The following is a 14,107-nucleotide window of genomic DNA, read 5'->3' on the forward strand; positions in this document are numbered from 1 at the left end:
TCTCTTCTCGATGAGCTTGCATTTTCGAATCAGACGATCGAGAAGATGAAGCGATGTTGTTACCCTGAGCCAGTAGTTCGTCACTTTCATCAACAACCATATCATCATTTTTATATTAATTGAATATTCTATCACTACTTTGGTGTTCACGTAAAAAATTATTGGTTGGTGTCAATTAATATATTATTTTTGTAAAATAAAAAGTTAAGGGTGAAAATTGAATTTCTAAAACTTTCCAAATAATGAAATTTGGCCTAAATACTAGTTTTTTCTAGTATTTGGAAATTTGCCAAATAATAAAAAATTGTATGGACAAACAAAATTTGCCAAGTTTTTTTCCAAGTTTTACTTATAAAATTTATGGTCAAACGGCCCTTAATATAGAGTATAGCAAAATTATGTTAATTATATTAAAATATTTTAAAATTAATTATGTTACTTAAAAAGTAAAATTAAAATATCACAAAAAAAGAAAATAATATTTTTTAAAATCATACTGAAAAAGTAAAACATTTTTTTTAAAGATGAGGAGTATTCGTATATTATAAGCTATTAAAAAATATAATTCCTTTTAAAACATAATAAAAAAAGGTAGATCATTTTTTTAAAAAAAACGAAGAGTATTTGTATAGTTATAAGCTATAGCTTATTTTATTAAGAGTAAATAAATATTTTAGAATTAAATTAGTATTAAATATAAATATATAATAGTATTTTTATTTAATTGCTATGACTCGTGACATTTACATCTTGTTTGAATAATTGTATTGTTATATTAAATATAATTTTTATTTTGATTGTTTGTAAATTTTATTTACTAAATCTTTTAAATTCAGTATTAACATGAAAATATATATATAATCAATTTGATGTGATTATGTTATCACTTTAATATTTTTTATTAATAATTATAATAAATTTATTTGATTCTTTTAATTAATTTATCATTTAAATTATATAATAACGGAGAACAATGATTCAATAATTCTATATTATACATCTATCTTCTTGATATGATTGATTACATCTCTATAGGGGTTTTTCACCTATGTGATCAGTGTGATACTACTACTCATCACCTTTTTATACAAACACACACATGAATGTATAATTTTCTCTTTGTATCTCCACCACTCCCCCCACCCCCACCCCCACCCCCTCTGTATTTGTGGTATATAGTTTACATACATACATAAACGGTGACATTGTCTACTTGTTTCTTGAGAAAGTTCTTTTTTTTTCCATCCTCTCTTGTTGTATCTATGGCTGCACTGAATCCTAATGCAGAAGAGTTTAAACCAACTAATAATGAAAAAGAAGTAGTCCCTTTTAATCCACAAGGCAATGAACTTGTTGTATATCAGCCACCATTACTGCCATTTCATGTTTCACAGCCTCAATGTCATCACTTGGGTTATTTCTACTACTATCAACAAAATGTTCCCTTTTATTGGATTCACGATGATCTTTATCATCAACTTGAAAATACACCTCAAACTCAGTCATTTCTTGCAAAAGGTGAGATCTTTAGTGATGGGGTGAAGGAGAAGTGGGTGTGGGTTGAGAAAACTCATCAAGATCAGTCTTTTGTTGATAAAGATGAAATCTTTAGTGATGGGATGAACAAAAATTGGAAAAACAAGAAACCCTTTTTGCCACCTAGGTTGATGAGAACTCCTGCAAGTGTTTGGAAGCCTAAAGGGTTTGTTATGAGGAAACCACAGCAAGAAAATGGCTCTTCTATCTCTTCATGCAAATCTTCTGCTGCTCTTTTCAGTTGGGACAAAACTACTGTGATGATAAGAAACATACCCAATCAGTTCAGGTCTGTGATAACAATCTTTTTTTTACATAAAGGTCAAATCTTTAGAAGTTGTTTAACCTTTTTTTTTTTCATGTTATTTGAGTTTTTGCATGTGGAAATTGAGTTTTAAATGCCAAAATTTATAATGGCTTAGTACTTGACTTTCATTTACTTGGTTCGTGAAATGATCTAATATGCTTTATTTGTTTACACTTGTACCTTTCATGTACTTGTTATTGAAATTAATCTAATATTTGCATGTTGAAAATTGAAACTGTGATTTGAATGCAAAATATCTAATATGGGTTGTTTTTTGGTTTTTTTTGAACTTGACCTTTCATATACTTGTTCTTGAAATATTGTTTCATTTATTGGTATTTCCCTTTTTGTTTTTCCATTTTTAGTTCTTTTGTTTGTTTGCAATTTGCATGTTATAATTGAGACTTGGAACACATGTACTTGTAGTATCTATTATCTGCTACTTTTGTTTTTTGCACTTACCTTTGTTCTTACTTGTTCTTGTAATGATCATATGTTGCATTGGTTTTGGTCTATGTTGCTCGGATTCTTCAAAAATGTTGTATTGAATTTTCCAGTGGAGTTGAAACAACTTATTATTTGGGTTCTAGTGTTACTATTGCCTTTCCCAGACTTCAATTTTTATCCACTGTCTGTTCATATCCCAATGTACAGTTACTATGGGTGATGCATGCTCTTAGTATTCATCATATATGATTGATTAGTGTATTAAATGCTGTTTTGTGTGCTTTTAATTCTCTCATTAACTTTTTGTTAATTTTGGTATATGCATATTTATGAATCTGTTAGTTTCTGACTAAAATATTAACTCTTTTTGAATGGATTTTATTCAACAGGAGAGAGCCTTTCATGCTTTTTCTTGATCATTACTGCAGTCTGAATCATTGGGAGTATGATTTCCTTTATCTGCCAATGGATTTTAGGTAATACTTCTAAAATTTAATGTTATTAACTAATCTGCATCTATTACTAACATGCTGCAGCATATTTTTAATTAGTTTGTTTAAACACATAATTTTAGCTTCTATACTCTAATGACTCTACAAAGGAAATTTAGAATGCTAATCGCGGCATAAAATTTGGGATTACTTTTTTCGCGTGTTTGGTTATTGGTACGAGAATTTGGTGTTCTATGAGATGTATCCTTGTTCCAAACAAGAGAACCCTCTTAAAACGATTAGAAACCTGAAAAATAAGTGAGACTAGTTACTTCATTTGTATAGAGTGTCTGTATATACAAGTTAAATCCCTTTCATTTTTCTTTGTTAGTAATGTCTCTCTTTGTTAATTGTTCGTGTTGCTAATGCAGGACCAACAACAATGTAGGCTATGCTTTTGTCAATTTCACGTCGGGTTGTGCTGCTTCAGAGATTAGGGAAGTTCTCAGGTACTTCAAATGGACAAGTGTTGAGACTCCCACAGGCATTTTCTCGTCAAGGAAGATTTGTGTAGTTTCTTGGGCTCGTATTCAGGTAAAAGTGACTTCACATTTCTTGATTTCTTTCAACATGTTCATAACACCACACATGTGTTAAATGGAAGACATGAGATACAACATTGTCTGGTTGGTCACTCCTTAACTCCCAAATATTAGCGCTATTTGACAAACTGAATTTGTTTCGTAACTTGGAAGTAGTATTGTAGTGTACATTTTGGGGTTTCTACTGTATAGTCTTTTATATAGATAACATTATTTTTTATGATGTTGGTTGCTTTTTTGATTGATGAACATCAGGGCAAGGATCTATTGGTGAAGCATTTTTCGCAGTCAAAGTTTATATGTGACACTGATGAATATCTTCCAGTTGTTTTCTCCCCTCCGAGGAATGGTTCATCTAGGTTGACAGCTCCAATGACTATTGGCAATCTGGCTGTAGGTCCTTCAGTTTCTTCGTCCAGTGTCACGACTAATTAGAACTTTAGCAGCTGCTGGAACTATATGTTGCTCGAGTCTTCCAAAAAATGCTGAATATACCAGCATTTTTGGACGAGCCGAGCAACATAGTTTAAGCTTTTAGAAGTATCGTAAAGGGTTATATTTTTGTACTGATGTATGTCCAGTGTTTTCATTTTCTCCCTGGGGCTCGGGTTTATCGATGATCTGGGGTGAAATGGAAACATTGGATCTATCCATCTATGTTAATGTTGTTTTGAAATCTTAGGTTCTATGTTTAAGAATGTTGTTTGTGTTCAGTTTATTAGTTTTGTATTTTTATGGTGTTATGTACGTAAAAATGTAAGGGCCTTTTTTCCCGAGGATATTATATATATGTTAGGTGGCCGTTAATATGCATGTATTTTTCAATTTCCTTCATTCTCTAGTACTTTTTTTTGTTCAAGACAAAGTGAAAGAATTATAATGGTAAAAATATCATATTTGAAGGAAGAAACAGTAACTTAAAATGCCAAAACTGCATAGGTCTAGGCAATTTGGCTAAGATAAAATAGACAAGCATTTCAAGAACTTAATAAAAGTTACTTACAGCACATTATCAACACAAGCACTAGCAATAGACAATTAGCTAGTCATAGAGCAGGAGCTTTAGTACATTGAGCTAGGAATTAAGTGTAATAATCGGATAAAAGATAAATATATCTTTGAACTATGGTAAATGGTATGCTATCTCGGGACCCTAAATAGGGATACGTGTAGCAATCTTATTCGTATATATGATATTTAATAAATATTGGATCGGTGAATAAGATTGTGATACATGTATGTGCGTATTAATATCTCAAAAGGATAACGGAGGATATGTGCATAGCATTTACGATAGTTTGAGGAGTATTGGTTCTTTTTCCTTCTAATAATAGATGGTTAAACATTCTAGCCTTGCTTCTCCTTGGACACTTTGCAATGTATTATATTTATATCATCAAAAAGTGCACAAAAAACCCCTCCCCCCAACCCAGCCATATATATACGTAACTTTATATAACGCATGATAAAACTACTCTTACATATTACATAACTAGCTAGCTGCAGCAAAAGCTAAAACTACCCTTACATTTTATTGCAGAAGTACTTGTACATACATTTTTCTGCATCTTATCTTGCTTGAGACAATTGTATAGCTTCTTGATCATGTGTTGAGTCTTCAGCCCACATAAACTGTCGCGACATGAGCGAAAATTGTTGAATTCTTACTTCTTCAAGTTGCTCCCACTCAGCCCATTTTTCAGCTAAACCTACACCCTTTAGCATGGTGATTACTTCTGCCATTTTCGGACGTTCCTCAGGTGAACTTTGGGTGCATAGCAATGCAACCTGAAGGATTGTCTCAACTTCTTTGGGTTCATAAGTTTTCATGTTTCCATCCACAATGTCACCTAGTCTTTTCTCTCTTAGTAGTTTCTTGATCTGTAGAAGAGAAAAGGTATCCGTTATGTTGCTCTGACTCTTCAAAAATTGAATAGTGTGTACTTACATGATCCAGTAGCAAGACATCTTCCTCTTCTTCAAGACGCGAAAAATCAATTGCACGTTGCCCTGTTACAAGTTCTAGAAGTGTAATACCATATCCAAATACATCTGTTTTCTCAGATGATTTTCCAGTAGATAAGTATTCTGGAGCAATGTGGCCCATTGTTCCGCGAACTTGAGTTGTAATATGAGTCAGTTTTGTATCAACTAGTTTTGCTAGTCCAAAATCTCCAAGAACAGGTTCAAAGTTATCATCTAGAAGAATGTTTGCTGCTTTTAGATCTCTATGAATGATCTTGGGATCACAATGCTCATGTAGGTACTCTAGACCATGTGCTGCTCCAAATGCTATCCGTCTCCTCGTTGGCCAATCTAGAGCTTTCTCTCCAGGTTTTAAATCTGTCGAAAAGAGAGAAAAAGAACACAGACAGACTTAACAGACTGAACAGTATCAAGAATGTAAAAAAAAAGTGGTTGAGTGATAAGGGGCATACCTCTTAACCGATATGCAACACTAAGATTCTGCATAAATGGATAAACAAGAATTCTCTCAGAAGAGGTTGTACAGAACCCAATCAAACGTAGGAGATTCCGATGAACTGCAACACTAATCAGCTGCACTTCCCTTAGAAATGCAGCCTCTCCACCAGGATTATGGTAATCAGTGAGTCTTTTCACTGCCACTTTTGTATTGTCTGAAAGATAGCCCTTGTAAACTTTACCAAAACCTCCTTGTCCTATAATGTTGCTTTCACTGAAATTGTCCGTTGCAATCTGAAGTTCGCGCCATGAGAACCTTCTTAGTTGGCCTAATGAAATGTTGCGCTCAACGTCACCTAAAATGCCATAAAAGTATATGGCATTTGAAGTTATTAAGGAATTTGTTCAGTACAGGAAAATCTATATACTCTTTCTGTTGAAAAAATAGGAGTAAAGCATATACCTTCCACATCAAAAAATTGATCTTGTTTGATTTTACGTTTATAATTGCATCGATATGTGATGATAGCCCCAACTAAGAGAAGAAGAAATGCACCACAACTTGCACCAGTAATAGCAACCTCAAGTTTTGGTCTTCTGCTAGAAGCTGTTGAAAAGAGTATCACTTAAACAATTATCATTTGTTGGCTAAGAACTACTAAAAGGTGCATTTGTGACAAGACTATTAACCTGGAGCCGAGGAACTAGAAACACAGGGTTTCTGAAATCTATTGCCACAAGCAAGATGAGTTCCTGAAAAACTGATTACGACAGATAGAATGATCGTTAAAACAACATAATTAAGCAACTAAGTCAATAATAGATGAATAATGCAGTCATGAGAAATGATTTTTCATTTTTTATCAGTTGAAGGGAACCTTGGAGCAACGTAAAGTTGTCTCCATATGAACTATAGACCACGAGGTCGAGCTGTGAAATAAGCTACTGAAGCTTGCAGCAGGGTAGACTGCCCATGTCGCAACCTCCATGGGCGTCTCGTGCATCAGGTTGGAAAGGCTAAACAAGTTGGCAACAAAGAAGAATAAAAATGATGACATTACCTGTATGTTGGTATTGAAAACAACTGCAGTGGGATACCTCCAGTCAGATCATTGGAGGACAGGTCCCTGTGAAAAATAAAAACAAGTAAGAACTATAACCAGATATAAATGAATACATCAAGTAACAACTCATTCTATGTTGCTCGGGCTCTCCAAAATGATATCTTTTGAAGGGTCAGACACACATACTATAGTAGTTTCGAAGAAACATAGTTCTTACAGTTCTTTTAAGCCTGTGATGTTTATAAGTGAATTTGGAACAGTTCCTGTTATGTGATTTCCTCTCATGACCCTGATGTAGGACAAAAAGAACATATCATAGAAAGATTTTGCTACAGGAACAGTTTAATAAGAGATATGTTAAGGTCTGTTAGGACTCTCAAAAAATGTTGTCACACTCGTGTCGGATCCTCCAAAAATGCACTGCAGTTGGAGGACCTGACACGCACCTGTCATCATTTTTTAAGAGTCCGAGCAACATCCTTGGTATTTTAGGAAAACGGAGAGAACAAAGAAACAAAGAAAAACTTACAAATGTTTAAGTTTGTACAGCTGACCCCAAGCTGGTGGAATAGGGCCATTGAAATTATTGTTTGCAAGATTCAAGTTTTGTAGATTTGACATGCTGCTAAGGTAATCAGGTAAGGCACCAGATAGATCATTGTTCTGTAAATCCCTGCACAGTTCCATTAACATTTTAGCAACACTTCGTAAAACTTTCCTAGGTTCGCGAGACATCGAGGATTAGCAACATTTCATTTTTCCTACCTAAACGATTGTAATATTTCAGGTAGGAAAAAGGAAACAAGTAATAGTTGAGGTGTGTTTTTGATAAATAATTGGTAATCGTTCAGGTATTGAAACTCGGAAAACCAGGTTACTTTAGGTATGTTTTTGACCAGTAACTCTAATTTTAATACAAAGTGCAGTATACTTACAAGCTAACCAAAAATTTCAATCTGGTTATTGACGGTGAAAGTGTTCCTGAGAATCCATTAGAAGCTAAGCTCCTGTTTGATTACAACAATAGTTACGTCTCAGTCCCAGAAACAAGTTGAGGTCGACTATTTGAATCTACTTGATATACTTATAACAGAAAGGAAAGAATTAGTCTTACAGGGATATGACATTTCCATTTTTACATGTAACATGAGACCAACTGAAACATGGAGTGACAAAATCAATGTTCCAATCTTTGATTTTATTGTGTGAATCATTCAGAGCCCTCAGCAACTCAATTAAAGCATGACCTGAAATGATGACAAAAATATTATGATTTCAATAGAGAATTAACATTTATCGCGATTTTATTAGCACATTCTTATGCAAGCATATGAAATTTTCACAGATACAGTAACCAAAACCTTCAACTCCATACCTTCAACATCATAATCGTTTGAGGAGAGACCATTGCTGCATAAAAGTAGGAATATCAGCAAGTTCAAGTGAAATTTCCAGGACGAAAAGGCTGTAGACATTGAATTTTCCCTATCAACCAGAGGAGAGCTTCCACTTGATCCTTCTCCTTGTTTTCGATACTCTTTATAACAACAACAACAACAACAATTGCGCCTCAATCTCAAACAAGTCTAGGTCGGAGAATATGATGTCAAAGAAATAGGCCTTGTAGCTGCAACACAATGAGAATATCACCAATTAGTTCATGAAGTATCCAAAATGACTATTTCTGAGTGACTAGTCTTCCGAGGAGTTAATTTCTCAAATGATCATCAAAATACAAAGGCTTTAAACTAATTTTTATCCCCTTCTCCGGAATATTACCGGTCCTACTTCTAATGATAGATAGAAAAGATTGGCATATGTGATATATATGTTAAATGATAGGCACATATATATTAGACTGTTGAATCCCAACATAGGTTCATTTAAAAGTTAAGGCAAAATGAACTTAGTTCAATATACCCAAAAAAATATCAAGAAAATTACATAATAGCATGTATAACAACTACTACGCCTTAGTCCCTAACAACTTGAGGTTGACTATATAAGCTTCAAAACATGTATAACAACTACTATGCCTCAGTTCCTAACAAGTTGAAGTCAACTATATGAAGTCCACAACATGCATAACAACTACCACGCCTCAGTCCCTAACAAGTTGAAGTCGACTATATAAGCTTCACAACATGTATAACAACTACCACGCCTCAGTCCCTAACAAGTTGAAGTCGACTATATAAGCTTCACAACATGCATAACAACTACTACGCCTTATTCCCTAACAAGTTGAGGTTGACTAAATAAGCTTCACAACATGTATAACAACTACTAAGACTCAGTCCCGAACAAGTTGAAGTCGACTATATAAGCTTAAAAACATGCATAACAACTACTATGCCTCAGTCCTTAACAAGTTGAAGTCGACTATATGATGTTGTATATATATATATATGTAAATATACAATTTAGTTAGAAAAGTGACCTGGACTAATAGCCATGGATTTTGAAGAGTAGAATGAATGATTAAGATATACAAGGAAGAGTAATAGTAGATAATTGATGACATGATGAATAGGTGAGATTCAAATGGCAATTGGGGGTTTAGTGTAATGTGTAAAGTGGGACACACAAAGCATTCAAGAAAGTAGGAATAGAACAATTTTGAGAGAGGGGTAGGGGGGTGAGTGGAGCTAAAAAAAGAGTCTACTTGGTGATGAGTTGGTGGTGAATGAGAAGGGCACTACTAATAACAGGAAAAACACATTGTTCTCTCTACTTTAATACTACTTTAATATTAAGATGCTTACACCCCAAAATGCAATCAATAAGCACGACCATATTCCCCTCTTTATTTAAAGGAGAACAATATCTTTTTTATTGGATAATCATCATCGCAAACAACACAATCTTCGTTCACTTATAAGTCACAAGTTCAAACATATAATGTAATCAACCAAATGTTTATAATGCGTTTCTTTCCCGAATCCTGCATTAAATTTTCTTTTTTTTTCTTGTAGAGTTTTAATAAAGTCAACTAATTAAGGGTGTATTAAATTATGCTAGGCCAAACAACTTTATTTAAATATTAGTTATGTAAAACTTTATGCTATGATCATTTTGTTAGTGTCACAAATTTGAACGACTTGTTAGTACCTTTTCGTAACACAATGACATACGTTTATATATAATTCAGGCAAAATATAATTAAAGGATGATTATCTTTTATCCTTCTATCTTTAAAAAAATACTTGCTCAAATTCAAAGTTATTAAATTATATCGATGTTAAACTATTACAATATCCTTCGAGGATTGGGGTGCACTCTAATTTTTCTTGCTGTTTTATTAGTACTCTCTATCCTAATTTATGTGACATTTTTCGTTTTTCAAAAATCAAACTGATTAAGTTAGACAGACAATTTACGGATGGAAAATCCTTAATTTTTTAAAATGAAATTTATATATTTAAAAGCTACGTAAAAAATATTATAAGTCACGATAGTTACGATTTTAAATGGTATAACTTGATGATAAATGTGTTATGATTTGTTAATAAAACTTTTGAAAAGGTGCAAAGATGATATAGGCAAATGTTTTCAATTTTTCATTATGTTTTGCTTTGAATGAAATATGAAAAAGTTGGTCTTTTTTTTTTTAAAGACACTTTGATACAATTATTCATCATCTTTTTTATCCTATTTTCCACTTAAATTTTACCATAAGATTGGATAATGGAAGAATAATTGAAAAAAGACATGATTGTTTCTCCACTTTGCCAATTTTCACAAATATACAAATAAAAGATATTATTATTTATTTATTTATTTATTGGAAGATTAACACAAACACACAATTGGTTGGTGGTATTTATTTGTATTATATATCAGAGATTAATAATAAAAATATCTAAGTATTAACTTTTTTTAATAATAATTTGTATTTAATAAAAAGAATTATTTTTCAAAATATATTTTTCGCCTTATCAAATCAAATATATTCTAGAGAAAAGCAAGAACTATTTTATCGAATTAACAATCATTTTCTTTTCTCTCATTTCATACTATAATTGTTTGCATAAAAATAATAGTAATAAAACTATGAAGGGAGTTTGTGATTTGTTGAAATTAAATATATTTCAACATAATCAATAAACTTCACATGCTTTTTTTATTAAACAAATAGTTAATTGCAATTTTTTAAATATAGCCTCTCTCCTCTTCTTAGTTGTTACACCTTTTATTTTTTTTTCTAATACAAAAGAATTAATAAAAAATAATAATAGAGGGGGGAAAAAGTAAGAAAAGGCTTCTCCTAAAAGATTAAGTTAAGAAAAAAAGAAAAAAGTTTTGGAGATTTTGACAATACATTTGTCTAGACATGACCTAAAAGTAATGTATGATATTTATACATTAAAAATTAAAATTAAGTATATGAAAAGTTAGGCATTTATCCTCTCTCTATAGGCATCTTAGATATGGTATTTGGTTCCAAATTTCCAAAAGTGTTATCACAAGTGTGTTTATACCCACCATTTTTTGTGTATAATTCCTTATTCCATAAATAAATGGAGAATTTAATTTTAAAGTCAATGAGTTTTGATTTTTATATATGCGACAATATATAAAAACTTAAATTTTTTAGTGAACATAATAATATCCAAGTGTAATTTTGTAAGTAGTGATTGATAAAGGTAAAATGTATAAAAATTTCGTAATTCATAAAAATAGAAAGATTATTTCTAAAGGCGTATGCTCAATTTCAATCAATAGTACGAATATCTAAAGTATTTTATTCGTAAAATACTATGAAATGTAATTATATTGACATAAATATATCGAACAACTAATCAAATATCTTAATAAGACTGATATATCTTACATTTTAATTAAATATACGTCACATTTTCAACGTATATACAAGATTAAAAAAGATAACATGAAATTAACATTTCTCTATTTTATTTAGCCTCCCTCAATGGGCTGAAACTTGTGGCCCAAATCTGATTGACATATGTATTGGGCTTAATGTTTTAACTCAAGCCCAATAAAGATATATACATGAAAATTATTATTTTGTGGTTGTATAATACTATACATTAACTGTATATAATTATTTAAAAGATGAATTTGACAGGTCAGTCAAAAGTTTATGAGAGGAAATTTCATATGACTTGCAACTGTATGAGTCAATAAAGTGATGCAACAAAGTCATTTTTTCAATAACATTTAGAAATTTTCTCCCCTATTTTTTTTTCAACTCTTTCCTAATGAACAAGATCATTAGTGCGATATGAATAAACTTGATGCGTTCAACCTTTAAATTTGATTCAACGTTGCCACTTAAACATAGGTATATATGTACTAAATTGATATATCAAATCAATGAATATATAATACGTCTATTTTTGCATTTAATTTATCCATAGTTAGTTTATATATATTTTAATTGTGTTTTTACTTCATATTAATAAATAAATATAGTTTGATGTAGCATCAAAACGTGAGTAATCTTTTGGTTTAAACAAACCTAACTTGTAAAAGACCTTACACCAATCGGAAAACAAATTTGTCATAATTCAAGCACGGAACATGTATTATCAGCTTTGGCCAAACAAACCTCACAAATTTGTCCCTTGAGCTACACGAGTCCAACAAACGTGCATATACAATGTTTTATAAAGACCTTTACTTTTTCTCTCGCATATTCCGACGTACCTAAGATATCATGCCTTAGAACCTTCACCTACATTTCATTAAATTCCATGAAAAAAACAGAGTTTTTGACTAATAGAAAGACTTTATAAGTCAGAAGTGGTAGAATTTTGAAAATGAGATATCATTTTTTCTTGTAGAAAATGGCATTGACCAAGTCTTTTGCACCCTATTTTATACATATATATAACAATAAATCTTGTTTCTTGAACTCCAAACAAATTAGAATGCAATATATGCTATTCTCATTCAAATTTTAAACAATTCTTGAATCCAAAATTAGAGCCATGACACAAGATAATCTTCACATTTTAGACCCTTTTCTTGAAACAAAAATTGTTAACAATCAAAACAACAAATTATCAACAACACTTCAACCATACAATGAACAAAAACATGATGATATAGAGTTTCAAACTTGTGAAAATATCACAAATGACAACTTTCCTTGTTCTCCACCTTTATGGATGGCTCAAAGGGCATTAAAGGATACCAGAACTCAAGCATCTACTCCATGTTATGACTATTTTGGCCATCCTTTTCCCGGATCAAGATTACAGGTGATCAGAGTCGTGTTCAGGATTTAAATTTGGCATTGTTTGATTCTTATTTTAAAAAAAATTGACTTTCAACGTGACATATTTGTTGTTGTTTTTCCCCTCGATATGTTTCGTATAGGTGATCAAGAGTGGTAGGAGGAACCTTATGGAAATGATTCAAGACTTGCCTGAGTCATCTTTTGAAGTGTCATTGAAAGATATTGTTGATGATCAAGAAAGGATAGAAGGGTGCCAACAGGCTACAAGAGTAGAAGAGAAGAATCAAAAGGCTAGAATGCCACAACAGAGAAAAACTTTGAAAAGGAGTCAAATATCAAGAAGTGAAAGCATGGATAGTGGGGTTTTCTTACTGAAAATGTTCCTCCCTACTTCTATAGGTAGCAAGAAGAAACTAAAAACAAGGAACTACTCAAAAGTTTCATCGAAAACATCGGTTGATGAATCAGAGAAATCTGTGAACAAGGACTGGTGGAAGATTATGTATGTAGTTATAAAAGAGAATAAGTATAGCAGAAGTATCAAGAAAAGCATGAGTGCCAATAGCAGCAGCAAAAACAGGTAAAAAAGTTCAACTTTTCTTCTTAGAGAATAAAAAGTCAGTAAAAAAAAGACGGTCTGGTGCAGGAAACATCATGTGTTCACGTAGGGTCTAAGTAAGGATCGCACCCCAAAGGGGGTGTGATGTAGTCATGTAGGTAGCCTAGAACATTTCAAGTCTCAAATGGGGTATGTTGTATTAAATTTAACTTGTGTTACCTGATATCTGCAGGCTGGTTGAAAGCAACTGCACAGAGAGGAAACAAAGAGGATGCTTCTTTTAGCTAAGCAGAAGAATAAAGAACAAATAGAAGAATGAATTTAGAACAATAAAGGTAAAAATATGTGAGGTTTCTGCATGTAACACTCCAGCACAAGTTCACTTTGGTCTTGTAAATGTAATGATGCCTACAGGAAAAAGTTAACAGCAAATGCAGTAATGTTTCATCAACAATTTGATTATTTCTGTAGTGACCATCATCAATCTATCAGAACTCTTCTCCATCGTTACGAATAATCGGCTCAATATCTT

The 14,107-nt window shown here is 32.1% G+C and overlaps 3 protein-coding genes across 4 annotated transcripts; 2 read left to right on the plus strand and 1 right to left on the minus strand.

The window, feature by feature from the left end:
• Nucleotides 1-1,145: 1,145 nt before the first annotated feature.
• Nucleotides 1,146-3,908, plus strand: LOC104647554 (protein terminal ear1 homolog). The gene is made up of 4 exons (XM_010323005.4): nucleotides 1,146-1,825; nucleotides 2,680-2,766; nucleotides 3,153-3,315; nucleotides 3,579-3,908. The coding sequence occupies exons 1-4, from the start codon at nucleotides 1,263-1,265 to the stop codon at nucleotides 3,756-3,758; spliced, it is 993 nt and encodes a 330-aa protein (XP_010321307.1). The 5' UTR covers nucleotides 1,146-1,262; the 3' UTR covers nucleotides 3,759-3,908.
• Nucleotides 3,909-4,683: 775 nt separating this feature from the next.
• LOC101244667 (leucine-rich repeat protein kinase family protein) lies at nucleotides 4,684-9,675 on the minus strand. Of its 2 annotated transcripts, none has more exons than XM_069298650.1 (12): nucleotides 9,577-9,675; nucleotides 8,187-8,438; nucleotides 7,926-8,058; nucleotides 7,747-7,818; nucleotides 7,341-7,484; nucleotides 7,029-7,100; nucleotides 6,809-6,874; nucleotides 6,438-6,508; nucleotides 6,211-6,354; nucleotides 5,762-6,103; nucleotides 5,272-5,666; nucleotides 4,684-5,204 (listed from the first exon to the last, which is right to left on the minus strand). In XM_069298650.1, the coding sequence occupies exons 2-12, from the start codon at nucleotides 8,284-8,286 to the stop codon at nucleotides 4,893-4,895; spliced, it is 1,851 nt and encodes a 616-aa protein (XP_069154751.1). In that variant the 5' UTR covers nucleotides 8,287-8,438; nucleotides 9,577-9,675; the 3' UTR covers nucleotides 4,684-4,892. The 2 variants fall into 2 exon arrangements, with proteins under 2 accessions (XP_069154751.1, XP_010321306.1); XM_010323004.4 differs by having other exon boundaries at nucleotides 9,252-9,592.
• Nucleotides 9,676-12,590: 2,915 nt separating this feature from the next.
• Nucleotides 12,591-14,092, plus strand: LOC101245255 (uncharacterized). Its single transcript, XM_004239596.5, has 3 exons — nucleotides 12,591-13,038; nucleotides 13,157-13,596; nucleotides 13,808-14,092. Exons 1-3 carry the CDS (start codon nucleotides 12,766-12,768, stop codon nucleotides 13,857-13,859), a joined length of 765 nt encoding a protein of 254 aa, XP_004239644.2. The 5' UTR covers nucleotides 12,591-12,765; the 3' UTR covers nucleotides 13,860-14,092.
• Nucleotides 14,093-14,107: the final 15 nt, after the last annotated feature.

The sequence above is a fragment of the Solanum lycopersicum genome, chromosome 5 (genome assembly GCF_036512215.1).
Source record: "Solanum lycopersicum chromosome 5, SLM_r2.1".
NCBI lineage: Eukaryota > Viridiplantae > Streptophyta > Magnoliopsida > Solanales > Solanaceae > Solanum > Solanum lycopersicum.